The 21,221-nt window shown below is 40.3% G+C and overlaps 1 protein-coding gene across 5 annotated transcripts in view; it reads left to right on the top strand.

Moving 5' to 3' along the window:
* Nucleotides 1-21,221, top strand: part of LOC124065358 (vacuolar protein sorting-associated protein 13B-like) — a 308,396-nt gene that overhangs the window by 29,189 nt on the left and 257,986 nt on the right. For all 5 annotated transcript variants that reach the window (XR_006844394.1, XM_046400672.1, XM_046400674.1 and 2 more), the window contains 9 exons: nt 1,031-1,205; nt 6,396-6,661; nt 9,324-9,419; nt 11,240-11,362; nt 12,417-12,554; nt 14,985-15,072; nt 17,298-17,483; nt 19,894-20,063; nt 20,167-20,361. Coding sequence is in view for 4 of the 5 variants with exons in the window: in XM_046400672.1 (XP_046256628.1) it covers nt 1,031-1,205; nt 6,396-6,661; nt 9,324-9,419; nt 11,240-11,362; nt 12,417-12,554; nt 14,985-15,072; nt 17,298-17,483; nt 19,894-20,063; nt 20,167-20,361 (1,437 nt within the window). In the remaining variant the exon portion in view is untranslated. The remainder of the gene's footprint in view (nt 1-1,030; nt 1,206-6,395; nt 6,662-9,323; nt 9,420-11,239; nt 11,363-12,416; nt 12,555-14,984; nt 15,073-17,297; nt 17,484-19,893; nt 20,064-20,166; nt 20,362-21,221) is intronic.

The following is a 21,221-nucleotide window of genomic DNA, read 5'->3' as shown; positions in this document are numbered from 1 at the left end:
TGGAAAAGATATTTGTTGTCTTGGCTATCTTGTTCCTTAATGTGGTTTTATATTTGTTTATGTAATTGTATGTAAACTATTTCTCATGGAAAGGTAACATCTTGATTCTTTTACTGATGCCCTTTTAATGTCTAAAACCCTTGGTTGGAATAAGAAGATTTTGTAAACGTTAGTAGAGTCTAGCCAGGAAACTGATTATGATTGTGGTTTATGTTTGTCTGTACTGCATTTGACATCTTTCCTCTGCAAAGCTACATCATGTTAATTTAGTTGAATCCCATTTATCTGTTAAACGCGTTTTATCAGCTGACTGAATTAAAGCAGAACTGGCTCATTCCCATCAACATATAATTAACACATACCTTTAATTAATAACAAGCTTCTAGGGTTAGTGACCTTCAGTAAGGTTTTCATGGTGTCCCTTAGGCTGAATCACACATTTGCCACACTGAGAGTTGTTATAGCATGTTAAGTCATTAGTGAGTCCACTTTTGACCATATTCTGCTTTGTCTTTCGTTATTGATAATTCATTAATACTATAATATTCAATGTATAATGCAAACCTCTCTGCCAAAATGAATTATTTTGTAACTGCTGTAGATAATTACAGTAAACACATCGGCTCACTTTGCATGTATTATGTGTGTACGTTAGTTTCTATTTGAACCTCACTTCTTATATCCTAACATTGCCTTTTATATTATGGATTTTTATTAAGTATCAACTTCATTCTTGTTGTTACTCTGCACAGTATGTCTGCTTGCATGCAGGCCATAATTTGTGGTTTGTAGCTGTAGGTCATCATAGAACTTCGGCAGGAGCAGAACTTCTCAGCATCCACCGGTTAGCCAGAGGGGAATCCATAGCCGCTATATTTCTTTCTCTTTTTTTTTGTTATTAAACATTCCTGTTCACATTATGTGGGATCCCACCAGAAGTGGTTGGGCCTGTAGCCCATTTCACATCTAAACATGTCATTTAATAAATCAAATTTTAAAATTTAAACCTTTCTACTTTGTGTTTCCTCAGATCCAGACCATGGTGGAGAGCCTGAAGTTGTCCATTACTGATCAGCAGCTGCCAATGTTTATCCGTATTTTGGAGCTGATTATTGCCCTCTACTATGGGGAATTTGGAGGACACAAAGAGAGCGATGGAGAAGAAAACAGTGGTCATGTCAGGGAAGCTACAGCGGTTTTACCTGGTGAGTGAGGTCTCTTATGGATGAAAGTGACAAAAACTGACTGCTTTGTGACTCTGTTTCGTTTGAAATTTGTTATCTAAAAATCTTATTTTATTTCCAATTTTGTAAATGAATCTGAGCAAAGCAGTTGAATTTAACACCCGGTGTCCAGCTCTGGTAGTTGCATATATAAATACATTAAGTAAGTTATGTTATGTTGCTGTCTTTGTTTAGTACTTCACTTACAAAATAATAAAATGAGGCAGTCCTGTTCTTTTTATGTCTGAGGGCCCTCTATTTTGCTGAAACTGCTCTTCTGAGGCTGTACATTATAACCAATACATCATGCAAGAGACGTGCACAACAAAACAAAAATTTTCTGCAGCTATTATTCTGTTCAGTCAAAGCAAATTTGAAGGTCTCACTGGGATTCTGCATTTGTGTGTCAGTATGCTTCCTGTAGCAGTCATATTCCTCAGAAGAAATGTGCTCCAAAGCTCTGAAGTGGTTAATGAGCCATCAAACCATGAACAAAGCTTTGACTTTTTCCTTACACAGCGTTTTCGTCTCATGACACTCTGCATGTTGCCTTGTTCTGTTCAGGGGCTTTGTCTGTCCATATGCTGATGTTGTTTCTGAATGGGACATTTAACATCACTTTGACCATGGTGTGCACTCCTCCTGCTTTTTCCACAAACAAAAGTCGGAGCGTGTAACTCAACACAGATCGTTGTCGTCGGGCCTGATCTCCTCCATGTGGATAGAGGCAGGAGAGAGGAGGATGGAGAAAAGAAACGAGGTTGAATCAAACACAGGCTCATCATAGGACCACACTCTCCACAGGAGCTGAGCAAAAAACATGCACATGCAGTCAGCTTCTCTCAGGCATGCTACATACAAACACAGACACACTCAGTCTCATACATACATGCTGTCAGACATTGAATAGCTGCAGCCACTGCCTTGAAAAGATTCCACCTTATTCCCTAAAAGCTCATCTCATCTCCCCCTCATCCTCATCTCAGTCAAATAGAACAGAATCCCGTGTCCCGCTGGGCTAAATCAGCCTCTGTATCACCAGGAGCAAATTATGGTACAGGGGCAGTGGTGGGCAGAGGGGGAGCAGGCAGCCCAACACAATACAGCCCATTCCCTCACTCCCTCTAACTTGCTCCCTGCCTCTTGGCCTGGAACTTTAACTGCAAGTTGGCGCAGCTTCCAGTTCGGTGTCCAATGCCAGATGTAAGAGTCGGTGTCATGCTACTGCTATGCGGAGCCTCTGAGAATGAATTAGTATCCCATCACAAAAATATACAAGAGAGGACCAGCATTTGGAACCTGAGCGCCCCCAGATCTTGTTATGCTGGAAGTAATCGACAGAGTGAAGAAGCTGAAGGGAGGCGGGGGGCAGTTGTGCGTGTATGTACTGTTGAAAGTGCGTATGCGTTTGTTGGGAGGAGTTTGTGTTGGTTCATAGACATATGGTTTTCAGCGTATTCATTTCAGGTTCAAAGAAAAAAGCTAAATTCTTTTGATAATAGTAGCAGAAATACTGCTCAAATGATTTATTATTTATAATAAGAAGATATGATGACATTTTTGTAACCAGTGCAGACACTGTTTACCATTGGTTCTGCGTACATCATTCATGTATGTTGATGCTTATAGTGTCTGACTAGGCTTACATGGATATTTATTTTTACTGGGTTGTGGTTCTTAGGAAACAATCATTGTAACATGATTGCTGGAACACGATCCCAGTATCATACTTCTTCACATTTATGTGATTTCTGATAGGCTGTTTGTGGGTGAGTCTCTGCTGTCTATTCCAGCTCAAATACCCTTTCAAGTGTGTGTGTTGGTGTAGGTTGTTCCTTTTTTTTTTAACTCTTACATACTCTTGAATATTAATTTTCCCCCCATGTGAAGGTGTTTTTCTTTTTGCCAATTATCAAAGTGGAAAAAGCCTTGTAGTGTGTTTATGTGCCCATGATTCACTGTGGCTGCACGTTGTTTGTTTGACTCTTTCTTTTAGGTAGGCGCCAGCATCTCATTAATGAATAGCCCTAATAAATGAATGGAGCGGGATACTTGTGTGTCACTAACCAAAGCAACCTTTCAGTCGGGATTAGATGGCTGGCTTTCCTACTGTCTGAAATTCTGTGAAACACTGTAAAAGTCTCAGCGGTTGGAAACATAGATGACTAACATGTTTGAATAGACCAGCTGGTCACGGCACCGAAAGCTGTACGGTTTCAGCAAGTATGTGAAGAATTATGAACCGAGGTCTGTGGCTGCTGAAGTGTGACAGGATCTGTGTGTGTGTGTGTGTGTGTACACGTCTCTGTGCCTCTGTTTAGCATATTTGTGAGTGTGCATGAGTGCCACAAGTTCCCATCTATTTGTTCAATAGCGTTTGTAGGAATTTTATGCTTTGGATCTGTCAGTATAGGACTGAGCTTGGTGTTTGTAGAACAGCCTCAGAGCCTGTTGAATGGAATGGGCTATCACACAAGAATCGGCTTGAGGTCACAGGCTATCTCCTCCTTATAAACCTCATGTGGCTCCCTTCTGCTAGCCCAGTGACGTGACTGGGCCTCTTTTTAATCATCTTCTCACTTTTTAATATTGGTGTGAAGATGTGGAGACCATTGAGTTTGGAAGTCTGTGGACATGGATGAAACAGCTTTTTGTCTTGCAGAGCGTTTTATATTCTCCTGCCATGACTGCTAAAATGGATTTTAAAACATTTTGATGTTAATATCATGCTGGAAGTGTTAAAGTGAAACAATATGCGACACACATGTTGATATGCGTTTCCATTCTTTTATATCTAAGTTCACGCCGAAGTCTGTCTGTGTGTATGTGCTGTATTACCTGTTAGAAAGTGATGAAGAGACAGATGTAATTCGTCAGATAATCTGTGACTGTAAAAAAATACACGAGGATGATGAGGAGAGAAATCTTTGCTCAGCAGTCAGGTAACCAGTCCACCTCTCCCTCTATAAACATGGAGGGACATCTACTGGCCTGTGAGGGCACTGCCTTCTCTCACTTCTCCATTCTCAGTGTCACTCAGCTCACTTACACACCCACACCCTTGCTAGCTAAGACATACACTGATGCCTGGAGACCTTGGACTCGTGGAAACCAACCATGACCCTGGCACATCCTATCACACACAGTGCTTCTGAGTTCTGAGCTTTTCTTACAGATGTGCACATGCTTATGTTGTGCCACAATGATATTGTGAGTTGTCCATGCAAAATATTCAGTAAAACTTTACAGCAGATACAGTGCTGGTTGCATTTCACACCTGTGTGGTCACAGTGCTCTACTACACAGCAGCATACATTTTAGTCAGCCCACATCACTCTCTGGGAATTTTTTCACTCACTTCTTTGGATTAATACTTCAAAGTCTTGTTAAGCCGGTCTGTTTTGATCATTTGATTGGTGATTGTGCTTTTATTTTGATTGCCTCGCAATTCAAACGTAGGCTTCGTCAGGCTGTGACGTGAAGCGAAAGAGCTTAACTTGTTGAACTGACACCTCAAAGGCTTCCATGGAGTGAAAACAAAAAGGGGGAAAAAAAGGAGAAGTGAGAGGATCGGACAGAGAGGTTGGGGGGTGGGGGGTGTGTGTGTGGTTAAAAGCCATAACATGGGATTTCCATCTGCCAATTTGCAAAGTGAAAGATTTAATTAAAATATGTCATAATTTTCACTGCCTTAGCCTCTGGGATTCCTAAGCTGTGACCTCACGGACAATATTGTTTTCTCACAGAGGACGTGAGGCCGCGAGGAATGGGATTACACATTCTTATGTATTGACATCAGCTTCCTGTCTCTCAATGTGCATGGAAACACACACGATGAGATAAGTTCAGAGGTCGGGATCAGGAACCGATGCATTGTGTTTTGGGGAACCTGTGAACCCCCCAAATAGTTTGCTGAGAAATTTGGGAATGATAATGGTGAATGGGATTCAAAACACCTCTGCTTGTCTGCTATGACACACACCACCATCACGCCAGTCCACTGACTTACATCTCATTGCTTACTTCCTCATTTTGTAAGCTTTTCTGTTGCTGACACAAGGAAGGACTGGCTCGTCGACAGTTGTCCAGGCAGTCCCACCTCCATTCCCTTAATCTGCTTTTCCCACTTCCCTATCTTCATTACCCTTTTCACCTGGTGCAAGACTTGTGTTGTGCAGCAGCTATTGCTCTAGTGAATTCTTCATGCTCTCTCTAGGTGTAGAGGATGTGATCAATCACCTCACGTCCAACAGCTAATCTTGTACAGTCCCCCAGTCAGCCCTTCTGAGCCTTCACTAGCACCCCTATCACAAGCATGGCTTGTAGCCACCCAGCCTCTCTTATGGCCTCATTGCAGGCTTCTAAACAACCCCACTCTACATGCATCTGTGCTGCTGGGTCCATCTCAGAGAGCCCTGATCACAGGGATCCACTGGGCCTAGTCCAGGCTCTCCTCTGTCAGGATGCTGGCTGACAGACTGTGCCCTCTTGTCCTCCCTCTGTCCCCCATTGGAATGGACTTCCTCTCTCTCTCTCTCTCTCTCTCTCTCTCTCTCTCTCTCTCTCTCTCTCTCTCTCTCTCTCTCTCTCTCTCTGTCAGTATCCCCCCCCCCCCCTTTAGAGTTCATGCAACACACACATACTCACACACCTGCGTGCTGGAGAATTGGCAGTAACTACTATGAAATTGCCTTGGTCTGTGCTGTTTTTGTGTGTTCAGTTGACAGCTGAAACATCTTGCTTGTATTAAACAGCCCCGAAGGCATGGACAAATTAATTTAGTGCTGTGTAGGGCACAGACACTTCCACTATCAGCAAATGAATCCTGATTTGAATGCAATATAAACTTGGCAGCACTGTTATGTACAAATGTGGCACATTTGTTTGTGTGTTAGCCTGTTATTGCCCTGTTTTGTTTTCTTTTTCTTTTTTAGGAATCGCATTTAGGATAATTATGCTCTTCTTTAATTACTTTGTGTCCACTTCATGTGAACCATGTTGTGGGAGTTTGGAACTGCGTGCTGTAACTCAAAAATATTATTCTTAAGTATCAGAAAAAGATTTGACCTCCATGTGTTCACCCCCATTTTTTTTTCTGATCACTGTGAGAAGCGCTCTGAAACCATATGCTTATATTTGCATTATAATTAACTAAGACTTGTTCACCTTCAGGGGTGGATGTGGATATGGAAAGCCAGGGGACTGGCCAACATTCCAGCCCAGACCTCTACACACTGTCTGAAGAGGCAAACCAAGGTTGGGTGTCCTGGGCGTGGTCATTCGTTCCAGCCATTGTAGGCACAGAGGAGGAGAGTGAGGAAGGCCTCTGCCAGCAACAAGAGACAGGAGGCATCCCTAACAACGCCCAACAACACACACTCAAAGACCCCGTTGTTTCCATCGGCTTCTACTGCACCAAAGCTTCTGTTACTTTCAAGGTAATTCAGCTGTTTAAAACATACATTATCATAAATTATTTAATTAACAAGTCATTTCTATATGTCATGTGGAGATTGGAATAAATGCCAGTTTATTGTGATTGGGATCAAGTTGTTTATTTTGAAATGCATTTCTAATAAACAAATGCATTATATACAATGACAACAAACATACAAAAAAAATATGTATCCCTATTCATACAATGTATTACACAAAATGTGGAACCATTTTATATCGGGGCTGTCATGGTACGTCAGGAAATTCTTGAGGAACAGTATTTAATATTGATATAGAATACCCTGATTTAAGACATTGTTGTGTTAACAATTAGTGTTATTTTTTCCTTGCTAGTATTACTATTCACTCCCAACTGCCCATCCCATCCCTGCATCTTATATTTTGTGACCGTTTTCCATTGGAGTCTTTAAGAACAGCTTGATCCTCAGGAAGTTAACAATCCTCTTTGTCTTTGTGTGCGGTACAGGGGAGGGTAGTGTAACCGCTAACTGGCGTCTCGGGTCACATTAATGTTTTAAACATTATACATGGTATGATGACTATTCAGAAATGGATCCTAAACTTTAATCCTGCCTGCTCACTCAGAATAGTTGGAATTCATCTGCATTTCCCCTCAGGTTCAGGCACTTCAGATCACATTACTGCTCGTGTGTGTGCGTATGTGTGTGTGGGTGTGGGTGCATGGCTCTGCGAAGGGGAGGTATGTCTCAGGCCAAACAGACCTTGGTGTTTTTCTAATAATGTTTAAATTGTTCCTGTATTGTTTGAGTTCTTTTAATCAATTAATTGCCTCTCGTCGAGAGTAATTGCAGACAGCTGAAAGGATGGTTTTTTTAAACGTTCTCTTCTCTTTCCTACAAGGAAGTATTTAGTTTGAGGGAATTTCATGTCTTTGAACAGCCACTGCCTGAACCTGAGCTTGTCATGGATGTGAAATCAGAGAGGTATTTTTAGAGGTATTTTAGATTGCTGACCCATTACTCCAGATCTGTTTGATCAGAGAAATTGGCAGTATGCTTTAAGGACTTTTACACACATAGTGCATAGTTCAGCAGTGACCGTTTATTCCACTCTTTCACTTCTGCGCACATACTGGACTCTCGTTGCATGCCAGACAGCATTGTTCTTTTTAAGAAACATTTCTTCATTTCATTTCTTTATTTTTGCTGTTTTCATTTGTTTCAGCCAAAATAAATCCCCAGTCTTTTTTTCCCCACCGTGTTGTGTTGTGTTGTGAAATATGCATAAAGGTACCTCTATATTCACATCCAGTGTTGTGACATTTCCAAGAAGCATTTATTTGTGTTGGACTCCCAAAGCCTTCAAATGAACCAGAATATAATAAAGAAGTGGTGACAGGGACGGTAGTAGCAGCAGTAACTCTGTGTATCATTGTGCACAGACAACAACTTGGGCAGTGCGAATATAGCCGTATTCTTACTGGATAAACATTCATCATGTTTGTATCTGTCTGATCAGTGGCTCTTCTGTGTCTGTGCCCCTATGAGCTCATGTTGTCAGACAGAGCATGTCTTTACTCAAATTATTTAACATCTTTGCTTTCCGCCGCTTCCAGGGACCTGTGGGCTGGTGTGGGGTGGGGTGGTCTCTGCACGTGATTAAACCATCGGAATCGAAATAGGGGAAGGGAGCTAGGGTGAGAGAGTCTGCTCCATCAGTAGGGATAATAAGGCACAGCTGCTTCTTGCTCTGCACCTGCTTCCTGTGTTAAAGTTGAATGGGTTAGGCTGGCCTGAGCAGTTCTACAGTTCTACACCCACAGTTTTTACACTGACCAACCACAAAGACATCACAGCTCTGTTCTTCTCTGCATAGTACTTTAGTCATGTCCTGATTGTCATCCTTAATAAAGCCAGGGAGGGCCTTCTCTGGAACTGGGGAGGAGTGGCTGTCATGTGGTTTGATGAATGTCTTTGGCCTGAGTCCAAACTTGGAAGGGAAAATGACTAAAACGTCCCAAGGCTGGCATCCAGTCTCTGATCTAAGAAAATGTCATCTGTCCTTGTTTGGATGTTATTGTTTCTGGTTTCAGACATTATTTTCTGGGGCCCCATTGCACTTCATATCCAAAGACTTGCGTAGCTTTTGTTTATTTTTCAAAACATGCATCTGTTTCAACAATGAGTTGCAGACACACATGCATACACACAATAATAAGACATGCCTTCTGTTTTTTTATAGTTGCCTTTTTGTGACGTGCGTGTTATTGCTGTTAATGTTAATTATGCTGTCAAATAAAACTTCTTCCTAAATTTTCAGGTGACAAAATCTCCTCTATAGTTAGTCAGTGTTGCTAACTTTTCATCTGAAAAGTTCCATTTTGTCTTGTTGGGTGATTTTGATGTTGTTTCTAACACTTTGTAAATGTGTTACTTTTCATGGTCTGTTGTTTTGACTTATTTTTTGTGACACGTGAAATATTTCAATTTGAAAAGTAGTTTTTTCCACACATCAGAATTGTGAAAATGTGATGCTTCTCGTATGAGCCTGGTCAACTCCATGGCAAAATGGCTTTGACTGCTAAATTATTTTTGTGCATGATCTTTATCTTACTATTTGAGTCCATTTTTGATTTTTCTGAGAAATGTTAAATGAATTCTGTCTCTCTGTTCTTTGTCTCAGCTGACAGAAACTCAGTCAGAGAGCAGCTACTACAGTCCACAGAAAGTCAAGTCCAGAGAGGTCCTATGCCTGGAGCAAGAGGGAATCACTATTGAGGTAAGACTCCATTGTAAAAGGGCTGGACTCATATTAGAATTTTTAATCAATAAATTGTGGATTTTCCTGATCCTTGCCTTCTTGACAACCCAAAGTCCAGTCCAGATGTTAAATTCTGATTGTTAGCTGGTCTTATAGCTTTGGAAATGAACAAGAGAAATTAAATGTTTTATTCTTACAGTTATTGTTACTGAGGCAGAGTGTGTGTGAATCCAAGGCGTTGTGTGCACCTTCATGTTCATTGAAGCAATTTACACATAAAATGTAAATAAAAATAAAGATTTACACATATGAAAACTAAAATTGTAATTGGTCATGTATACACAGTATTAGTTCTGGTTTGCTTGTCTTAATGCTATTTGATGTTATTCTCTGTTTCTCAATGGCTGATGAAAATTTCATCAGTTAGTCACCACACGGTAAGGCCCCCCCCCCTGCAATCCGGGTGAATGTGATGGTGATGTGCTGATGAAATACTGATGAATTTTGATTTAAAACATGAACCCTTTATACCTTTTCAATCTGAAAAGTTCTTATAGCATAGTGATAGCTCACTACTAGCGCAAAAACAAACAGTTCTGCTGGTTTATAAATTGAATGTGTGAGAGGCATCATTATTGTCCTTATTTCACCACTTCACCATATGCGTAAGCGATTTCCTGTCTCCAAAATGTTTGTACTCATGGGTCAGAGTTTATGTAAAGGAGTGCCCATTCTCCCGTCTGCGTTGTTTTTATAGGGCACAGCTTCGGAACGAAAAGTGGCATACGCCTCTTTCAGACCCTGTTTTGTGCATACACAATGGTTATAAATGAGACCCCAGGTCACTCATCCTTGGCCTGTTGTGAACACAGTGGAATCTGTCTGAGTCAAGCCCAAGTCCGATCATTTCCGCATTTCCCCCTTGGCGTAGAAAATATTTTTAAACCTTTTTCTCTGATTACCTGGTTGGAGAGAGGAAGGAGCTTTCTACTTCTAAGCTTTCTACCAGATGTGAGAATTCAGAGGAGATTTCCAATTCCAATTTCTGTAATTTATGCTTTTGCTGGAAGAGAGAGAGAGAGCAGTCTGAACTGGAACCAAAAGTGAGAGCGTTGAAAGGCAAAGGGATGGCTAGTAAAACAGGGAGAACTAGGCCTTGTAATTATTGTGTGGTGAAACGTTAAGTTTTATTGGATTGCCCTCTGTTTAGTTGTCTGCTGGGTGAAGCAAAGGCCTGTTGACTGAGAGAGAACACACCTTACTGGTTGCAGGGGCTGCAGGACAGCTACCACACACACACACATACACAGACATGCACCACTCTCAAGGAAAAAAGGGAAGCTCCTGGCTCTTTTTATCACAATGAAGTAAGCCCATAATCTCAGCCCCACCACAACCCAGTGTTGCCTCAAGTTGGCCATGGTGGATAACCCCCGTGATAACTTCAGATTAATTTGGGTCTTGAACTGTCATTAATTTCACATTTAATGTTTTATTGCACTGTAAAAAGGAAATTCAGTCAAATGAATTTATGTGACTTACTGCACTGTTAAAGTTTTACTGGTCTTCTGTTTACCGATTCAAGACACTTTCCATCCTGGGTGTTCCCTTTGAGGAAGAAATGATTCAGAAGCTGGCATTTTCCCCATCTGTTTAGTCGACTCACACTGTCACATTCTCAGCTTAAAGTTTTTACTGTATCATCAAGTATGCAAATATTCATTTTTTTCATATTCAAGTTTTGAGGTAACAGACACATTGTTGTTCTTATAGAGGTGACTGAAACTGGAGAATAAGAACTGGTGAAGTTCATTCTTTTCCTCTTGGTTTTATTCCAGGTGCTGATGATGGGAGAGCCCTTCTTTGATTGTCAGATTGGCTTTGTGGGCTGCCGGGCACTCTGCCTGAAAAGCATCATGGGAATACGAGATTTTGAAGAAAACATGCACCGACGTGAAGAGGTAAATACAACTTATAAAATGTTGAATGGGAAAGATTAAAAGACAATTTAAAAGAGAAAAGAGATCATTTTCACCCAGTCCATGTCTCCCACAGCCTCTTTTGCTCCCAAGAGCTTTCAGCAGGAGGCAGAGATGTGGTCTGCTTTGTTTATGGAAGAGTGTGATCCAGCTGCCTTTTGTAATCCACCATAATGTTTTGTGTTTGCCACACGCACCTCTGTTTCAACAGCAATTTCACCATCTGCTCGTGTACAGTACATCGCTTTTGGACTTTGGAGTTGAAATCCATGTATTTCATCAACTGTGTGTTAACTATGTGTTTTTAACGGTAACAGCCTCATGCTAACATGTCTTTAGCGTGGACTTTCTTCACTGTGAGTGAAGAAGACACAAAGCTTGCAATCTGTAATACATTTAAAGCCAAAGTAAACCGTGGGAGACTGCATTTAAACATTTGGAACAACAGAACTAGACACTTCAAACACCGTCACCCAGCTGAACATGTCCAGTTTGAAGGAGCTAGCAAAGGAAAGCGGCTAAAGCTAAAGCTAAAGTTAGCCAGAGCTCATATAAATCTGTTGCACCTGCTTTAGTTTGGTAAAGTAAAATATGTCAGATAAAGTTGGATGTACAGCTCATTTTCAGTTAATTGTTATTTGTAGCTCTTTCCAGTTGCTTTATTTTGAGACATAATCATAAATTTTAATAATTTCTTTTATTATGGAAGCAAAACTTTGCGTTGAAGAAAAGTTGATTTTTTTGTTTGTATATGCTGTCAATTATAGCTCTCAGAAAGAAAATCGGAATTGGCAAGAATCCGTATCAGCAGGTCACACTTAAGAAAACAAAAATCAGAAATCGGAGTCGGCCAAGAAAAATGTAATCAGTTCACCTCTATAGAATAGTTTTGAAAATAAATATCTGAAATAGTTGTGTTTTTTTCCCTGTATTACCGGATGGATTTTTTGAGACATTTGAAATGATCTTACATTGTCTGTTTATCTTCTCTGTCACACCTCACTTCATTTTCCTCTTTTCTGTTGGCTCTCTGCAGGATGCTGTGTTCTTCAGCTGTGGTGACAGCCTAAGCAGTAAAGGAATGACCTACCTTACCAACTCTCTGTTTGACTACCGCAGTCCAGAGAACAACGGAGTCAGGGCTGAATTCATCCTGGATGCTGCTAATCACAAGGTCATAATAAATTCAGATACATTTTGGACTCAGTGTCCCCTCTGTGATACTACTGTACCAAAAAATTATGTTATAAACATATTTATTTTGAAAACTATATTTTTAAAAGAAATCTGTGATGTTAGTTTGAAAAAGGGCTCCCTTTTCTTGAATGCAAGGCTACAATGCAGTAGCAGACCATGTATTTCAAAATGAGGTCCTCAAAGGGCATCTACGTCTGAGCAGGTACATCACTAAAACGTGACTTTTAGTGAATGCTTTACAGGTTGTTTGTGATACAAGCAGTATATTCAAAACAGGTACCACCCCCACCCCCACCCCCTATAGAAGGCAAACCACTAAACATTTAATGACACCCACAGAACTGATAGCAGAGATTAAAACATATGGCACAAATTAAGCAGTCAGTTCCAAGTCAGGCCAACAACCAACTCAGCATGCATCTCACAGCTGGGCCATAGTCCTACACAGCGACTATTATTATTCAACAGCAATACTCTGGAAAAAAAATACATTGGACATAATGAACACCTGTGCCACTGACACAGTCCTCACTAAACAAAACATCTGTAGCACTGCATCTGTAGGATTGAGGTTGTCAAGCTTTTGAGACAACAAATCTCTAGACTAAAGACTCAGCAAGAATTAAGCAAAGACATTTTAGACATACATTCCTTAATTTTCGGAAATATAAAGATTTCACCAAAGAACTGTCTATACTAAACCTGAAGGCAAAAGACGTTTCCTAACAGTGTTAGATTTAGTGACTTGCTAAAGCAAGCGTACTACTGCACACTTTGCTACTGCAGCAGTTATCTGGGTCAATAAACAATAATACGATATATTTATATCCTGTTTGTCGTTCTGTTTCATTTGGAAAACCTACATCTATTATTGTATTTAATGTTAATATAATATTTTGTCCATTTTAAATGTCAGTATTTGCTCTAAATGATTCTAATTTGTGCAATTTGGATTATTTCTGCCAGTCACCCAGCTGCTGGCTGCAGGAGAGGAATGTTCCTGCTATCTGAGTGGTAGTGTTAAAGCCATTATTCCTGATAACTCCCAGCTCCCTCATCACCTATTACAGCTCTTGTGTTGACTCTGCTCAGAAATGTTCATGACCCTCAATGAGGCGGTTGTTTGGACATCCATCCATCCATCTATCCGTACTTGAAAGTCTAAGAGTCAAAGGTTTTAGTGTTAATTCATTAGCGGTTTTGAAACCAGCCAATGGCTTTGATCCAAAAGCATGCCTGAGCCATTAGAGGTCCCCTAATAAATATTACTCATTAACCTGCCTCTCTGATAAGACTCCATTGAAATCTGTGTGTAAAGAACTAGCGAGTAAGACTGGGGTGGAGGTGTTAAATGTGTGTGTGTGTGTGTAAGTGGCCTCTTTCTCTCTCTCTCTCTCTCTGTTTCTTGACTGCTCACTCAGTCTCTATGTTTACCAGTGGTGTGATGTGCAGTATTTCAGTTATTGTCTGGGACAGGGTTAACAGCTCTTGACCTGCACACTAATAAATGATGATGAAAGTTATGGTATAATAATGCTCTGACACCCAGGAAGATCAGGAATGAGCTCTTTTATCGAGACTTTATTTTGAACAAGTAACTTATGGTACGGCACAATGCTTCAATGGTTAGCATTGTCACCTGGGTTCAAACCTGACCCGGCCTGTTATTTATTTATTTATTTATTTTTTTAGTATGTTCTTTCCCTTTCTGCATACATACACATTTAGTTTAAATAGAAGCCCTTTGACATTACCTTCAAGCTTTTAAAACCAGCACCTTGCTATCTCCATAAATATTTCCAAATAGCATTTCACAATTTTAGATTGAAAATATCACTATAATTCCAGTCAGACAGGTTTGATTTGTTATGGTAAAGGCCAGTGATTCCATAGATAAGATACATATTTACAGTGGCAGGCATCCAAGCACCAATTGAATGAGGAAACTTTCACTCTGTCTTATCGATAGCTTATTACTCAATAAAGAACAGACTTAATATCATTCATAGTAAATAACTTCCATATGCACTGTATAGTGCAATTAAGTGTAGAGTATTTAGGTTTCTTCTCTGTCACTGAATTTGAGTTTTTCCTCTGTAATAAGTTCTTTGTAAAGTTACTCATAATTTGACTCTAGATTAGAGACACTCCCTGCTGCTGTGATCACCTGCTTTCATTTTAAGTCTTTGGAAACAGTTTAGAAATATTTTTGATTTTGTTAATGGGTTGACCTGCTTAATTGGATGTTTATACTCTATTAAGTCGATCAACCCATCAATAACTCCTTTTATCTTTGGTTTGACCCCCTTTGCCATATCCACCATGATCCCAGTCACTGCCACTCTATGTTATCAGCATGTTTGCTCCCTTACTGCCTTGTTTACCAAACTTTACTTTTGTTTGACAGGAGGCCTACACTGAGATAGCAGGCATGCAGCGCTTTGGTGCTTTCTACATGGATTATCTCTACACAATGGAGAACAGCAGCGGCAAAGGTATTGTCTGATTCATTCCTCTTCACAGAGCTTGTTTGCTCACCCTGCCACCTCTTTTCTCTTTTTCTTTATATCTGTCATGTTCTCCTTTGCTCTGCCTTACTCTTTCTTCCTATCTATCTTGTACTCTCTCTCTTTCCATTTCTTTCTCTTCTCTTTTCGTCTCTCCGTCAAACAAGCCCCCTGGAGACTTGGAGAAAGAGCTTGTCTTGTTTAAGTCACAGCCCACCTGGTCCTTGACCCTTCCTGTCCTCGCTTTCACCCCAAACTTACCTGGAGGGCAGCTGTCAGAACTGTTTAGTCTGAGCTGATGCGTATTTGAGTTTCTTTCTCCTTGCTGCTTGTTGAAACATTGTTTCCCCCTGTCTCTTTACCTGTAAGCTCTTGAGAAAGTGAATAGACTCCTCTTGCCTAATTAGGTGTCACTCTACCTGGCAGAAGCTTTAAGACAGGCAGGATCTCTCATTCCTCAGCTGCAGCAGTCAAGAATGTTTATTCAAGTCTGAAAGATCTGAAGTTCCCATTAAGATAAAGCATTCTCTCTTCAATTTGAAATGTTATATTTGGCCCACAAATGTCTGTGCTTTAGTGTGTGATTGTTGAACACTTTCTTTTGAATGCTGCTGGAAAGCTTGTCAGTCAGGTGTCGCTCTGACAGCAACACCTGACTGACAAGTTCTAAGGTTAGTTCTGAGGTTTAAAAAAAAAAGAAACTCTTTCGTTCACAGTGCTTAATGAAAAAAGAATTGATTCAATCTAGATAAAGTGTAACAACATTGCGTTACACTATATGGCCCATGTATCGCGTATAGATGTTATTCCAAAATGGTGTCAAGTGATCGTGCTTCTTTATGTCTGTGATGATTAACTAATGGTATAAAGCATAGCTGCTTTTTTAAACAAATATCTCGTTGAACCAATTCAATGACTTGAACAGACTGATTAAGAGTAAAGTCATCTGTGTTACTCGATGTGCCTGCTTATTTTCCTCTTTCGTTTTATTTCTCTTTGCCTCTACTTCTGTCTGACTAGGCTTTTGTTTCCTTCTGCTGTCAGCCACAGATAAAAATCTAAATTAAAAAGAAACATTGATACTGTCATCCTGAGCCGTCAAAGTCATTTCTGACAGCAGGATAAGTGTCATTCTTTTTTCCTGCGGGATGGTTGTGGTTACCCTTGCCAATTGGAATGCTTCTCTTCTGTCAGTGTTTCTCTTCTTCTCGGACGCAGACCAGATCCAGTGTCAACCAAACAAATTAACTTCCATTGCTATGGGACTGACATAAACTCTGAGTCAACCGAAATACTAACCAAGCCAGGTCACACTCACCATTGACTTCACATTAGAGTAATGCTGCAGATTAAAAACTTTGGATTTTAATCTTGGGAAATGGATACTCCTCTAAATCGTCTAAATCCCGGCTAATTTCAGCCTCCTCATCATTCCACTGATCGTTCTAACTGCAGCCATATGGTTGATATTAGGCCTAATCCATTGCTGCCAAATGTCACTGACGAATGAAAGGGGAAGTGGCATTGCCCAGTGCCCTTTTTTTAAAACTCCATAATTCAGTGAGAGGTTTACCACTATCCCCAAGCCTTTTCAGCTGAAAGAAGGTAAAAAAAAAAAAGGTTAAGTTCATAGTGTTGCCTGTCTGAGCTGTAGGAATGTTCAGTGCAACAGTGGAACGCAATGGGAATAAAAAAAAATTTGTGACCCTTTGTCCTCTTCCTCCCTCACTGCCATTCATCCACCCCCTTCTTTTATTTTTAATTTCTTTTTATTGCCGGGGAGCTGAGTCTTTTAAGTGGACCTCTGGAACAGGGGCCGGCGATGAATGAAGGGACAGCTGTGTGAGAGAAGCGGACATTTGGAATATCCATCATTCCAGCGGTTCACAGCTATGTGAGCTGCTCCTTGCTGCTGCATTACACCGCTGCATCTTTGTTGTGTTTTCTCCACCAGATGAGGAGATTCTATGCTTAATTAATTCTGTACTTAATTAACAAATGGAATGTATAGAAAAAATGCTCCCTCTACATATTTATTTCAAAAACAAATCCACGCATTACATACCGTAGGTGATATGTCTCGTCTGCTTACACTTACACTTTGCTTTGGAGAATGTGTTAAATTTGCTGACTGACAGAAGGATTTTCAAGTTTTTACCAGCACATGCTATATATATATTAACTATGTTATCTGTGTGTGTATCTCTTCGTAGGTTCTCGTGACTTCTCAGTGGTGAATATGGAAGAGGCAGTGCCCTCTGTTCAAGAGACATCCATCAAGAGGCTGGTGGTGGGACCTCTGGACGTCAGGCTGCACAGTAGCGCTGTGCACCGCATCCTCAAGATGGTCACCTGTGCCATGGACCACGAGTATGAACCCTACTGCAAACCACAGCGAGGTCAGACATTTCATGCTAATACGTGCTCCACCTGTTTAATTTTCTGTCATCTCTTCTCCTCTACCCTGTTCTCCTCTTTTCTCCTCTGCTCCCTTCTCCTCCACTCTCTTCTATTCTGCCAGTGATCAGAAACTGTAATAGTTTGCACTTTACAGTATCCTCATCACATTGTTATTTCCTTGCACAACCCATCTTTCAACACACAGCTGTACATGAAAGTAGTGACCTTTCGGTCCACATGAGGGAGGATAAGCCAAACACCTTTGTTAGTGATCATTCCTGCACAGCTATTGATGAGCTCATCCCTGGGATGTTGTGAAAGAACATGGAATGTGTGTCTGTGTGTAATATCTGTAGCAATAACTCTCATTTTTGCGAAACAATAACATCCGTAGGTTTCGGTTGTTTTAGCATCTGCGATAGATAATAGATGATGGGGTAATTACTATAGAGCTTTTGACTAAAGCTGGGTAGGTCAGTGTGTTCCTTCCTGTTTCTATATGAGTCTGTGCTCTCTGGCATTTACTGGAGTGGGGTCAGTATAGTTGGGCCCCTGAGGGATTGAGAAATTCAGAGGAGATAAAAGAGAAAACATTTTTCACCAACTTAGCTATTACAGATGGAGTGATGAAATAACACATGCCTTACATTTTTTTTTTCTCCTTAATACAAGTCCTCTTCTCCTTACTGTCTCTTACCGTTGAAACAGATTACATGTGCCTGATGCGAAACACTTTATGCATAACACTTTATGCATATACTTTAAGTATTTGGTTTTAGTTAGAAGTAGAATCAAAGTTAAAAGCCATGTATTTCAGCACATTTTATTTCCATTACATGCCTCTACTTTTGTATCAGAAACAAGTGGGTTAATATTCAAAAAATAGTAAACAAAAATGCGTTCTTGATCTGAGAAAATATGCTTACTAGAAATGTTGGTAATTGTATTGGCAAGGTTTGCATCTTTGTCAACTGAGATTGACTCTAGTGTAAAGGACAGATGTTTTAGTTCAGTTTCAGAGTCCAGGTATTGTCTGTTCTGCGAATGGTTTTGGTGACAGGTGCTCGATTACTCTAGTCTTGGCTTCATGAGGTATGTTTGCCAGCAGAGAGTTGGAGGTCAAGAAGGCAAAAACATGATGATTCTTCAGCACACACTCCTTGCCAAGAGCTCAGGAAGAATCACCTTCCTCCCCAAAACTAAATGTAAGGGGAAGCCAGATTGGCTGGTTTCTGTCTGTTTATACGATCTTGTCCTATTTAGAGCAGGGGGCTCTTGCAAATTACTTACAATGTGTCTATTTGTGTGAGTCTTTCATTTCATACACACACACACACACACACACAAACACATCTCTCTCTCTCTCTCTCTATGTATATATATATATATATATATATATATATATATATATATATATATATATATATATATATATATATATATATATATATATATATATATATATATATATATATATATATATATATATATATACACACATATATGTGGGGAGAGAGAGCTATATGGCTGTATGAATCAGTCTGTGGCTATATGGCCCAAAGTGCCTCTGTGTACCATTTAATTTGAATGTTGACTATGGATGTTGACTTGAGCCCTGGCATATGACTAGATTGGACATGGCAGTACCAGATGAACCTGATATGTTCTGCGGCGATAGGCCAAAGAGCAAAACAGCTTTGGGATCAGGTTCTGAGCCCGCCTTGAAGCTGGGAATGTAGCCCAACAGAACCTTTACTGAACTAAACAAGCCCATGTTTTGGGACCAGAGCCAAGGCCATTCAGTAATAAAGGTCTCAGGTTTTGGTCCACCTCAGGTCCTTGACATGGTTTGGTGTTCAGTGCTCTGGTCAGTCCCACCTTTGGTGAGCAGGGACCTTGTTAGCTTCTACTCCATGTTGACTTGGTACACTTCATTTTCTGCCTTTCCGGATGTTTCTGGTTATTGACTCAATGAGTGGTTTTATGAGATAGTTGAAAAACAAAGCTACTGGGAAGCAGCCGCTGTAATGAATATTGCTTGGCTATGCCAGTACTTTTATAGTGATGTTTATTTTATTTAGTGTATGAGGTGGTGGTTTTTGTTGGAAAAATACTTTTTATTGTTTTAATGCTGCAGGCGTAGAGGAGAGGCGCCCATTAAAAGAAATCGGTGTGCTTTACAGCTGACCTGTTTTTCTGTAAAACAATGTTTAGTCCTCAAATTCAAATGTCTTGGCCTTTCCCATCACTTTATTTCAAATAATGCACCACAGGTCACATACTTGAGGTTAGATTCCCTTGTATAAAACCCTGGAAAGGCAGTTGTGTTTGTAATGATTTGTTTAATCTTAAACTACACTCTATATGTTCCAGTATAGGTGACATCATTTTTTGTCATTATTTCATTAGAAATTGTTGAGGAGAGCCATGGTCCAGCCTCTCCAGAGGAGATATCAAGCTTAGAGGAATTCATCCCAACCAGACTCACATGTCTCACTCTGCTCCAAGTCTCAGTCACCATCTCCATGGCAGAGTTCAACCTCCTTCACACACTTATGCCCGTCATCTTGGGACGCGAGGTAGTTCGTGAAGAGTTATATTTTGATCAACAAATATCCTATTGTCCTTGGTGATGTATCGCTTTTAACACCTCAACCTGCTTTTATATCATGAATCTCCCAGGCTGCATCGGGACCAGTCAACGTACCTGTTTTCCAGCCGGTGTGCCCTCTACCTTCTGTTCAGTTCCAGGTTGAAAGGGTCAATGTTGAACACTCGATGCCCATGTATGCTCCAGAGCTGGTCAGCACTGTCACTAGTCTTAACCAGCCCTCCGACAACCTGCTGCATCACTGCTATGCACATCTCTACCTCAAGGTGAGCATGATAAGGTGGAAGAAGTACTTGTACTGAAGTAAAAGGTGAAATGCAACAGTGCAGAAACACCCTGTTACAAGCAAAAGTTGTGCATTTTTACTTAAAGGAATATTTTGCTCCAATGTCGATGGAAAGAGGTAAAGTTTCTTTGCCTATAAAGTAATTCTTAAGCTTTACAGCGAGAAGTTGCAGTATACTCAAAAGCAATTGAAGAAGTAAGGGACTTGATTTAAAATGTTACAAGCAAAGAGAAAAAATAAGTAAATGAACAAGAACATAAAAAGGACTTTACAGAGCATGTCTGGCTTAATCGACCTTTTTAAGAGGAAATCTTCACTGAAAGTGCTAAGCTAAAGTTGTTAGTGCGCACCCCATCTTAAGTGGGCACATGCATGTACATGCAACGTAAGACAAGCTCAATGAAAATTTGCTATCTCTGCATACCTCAGTGTTTGCCTGCCACCCTGAAGTTTATGTCACACACAACAGAGAGAGCTGTGGTTGTTTGAGAGAAGGCTACACCTCTATTCATAAAATCAGCCATTACAATAAATGCACCCCATGAAACTGACCAAATGTCATTTGAGAACAAGAGAAGCCAGTCAGAGGATCAGGGAATCTGCGAGAATCTGGAGTTTAAAGCTATACATTTAAAGTTAGTTTTTTGCTGATTTGGTTCTTCTTTTAAAAAACAAAATTCGTGTTTATGACCTACAAGAAACTGTATGGCATATTTGATAGTATGAAGAGCAAAGGTGGATCTATGGAAAACTTTCTACGCCAGTACACCTTTTCTGTCCTTTTATGTTTTAATTAGCACAGGTTTAGATCTGTCTCTATTTTGTTTATTTTACATTTCT

This window comes from Scatophagus argus, chromosome 9 (genome assembly GCF_020382885.2).
Source record: "Scatophagus argus isolate fScaArg1 chromosome 9, fScaArg1.pri, whole genome shotgun sequence".
NCBI classification, from domain to species: domain Eukaryota; kingdom Metazoa; phylum Chordata; class Actinopteri; family Scatophagidae; genus Scatophagus; species Scatophagus argus.
This window is presented reverse-complemented; position numbering and strand designations above follow the sequence as displayed.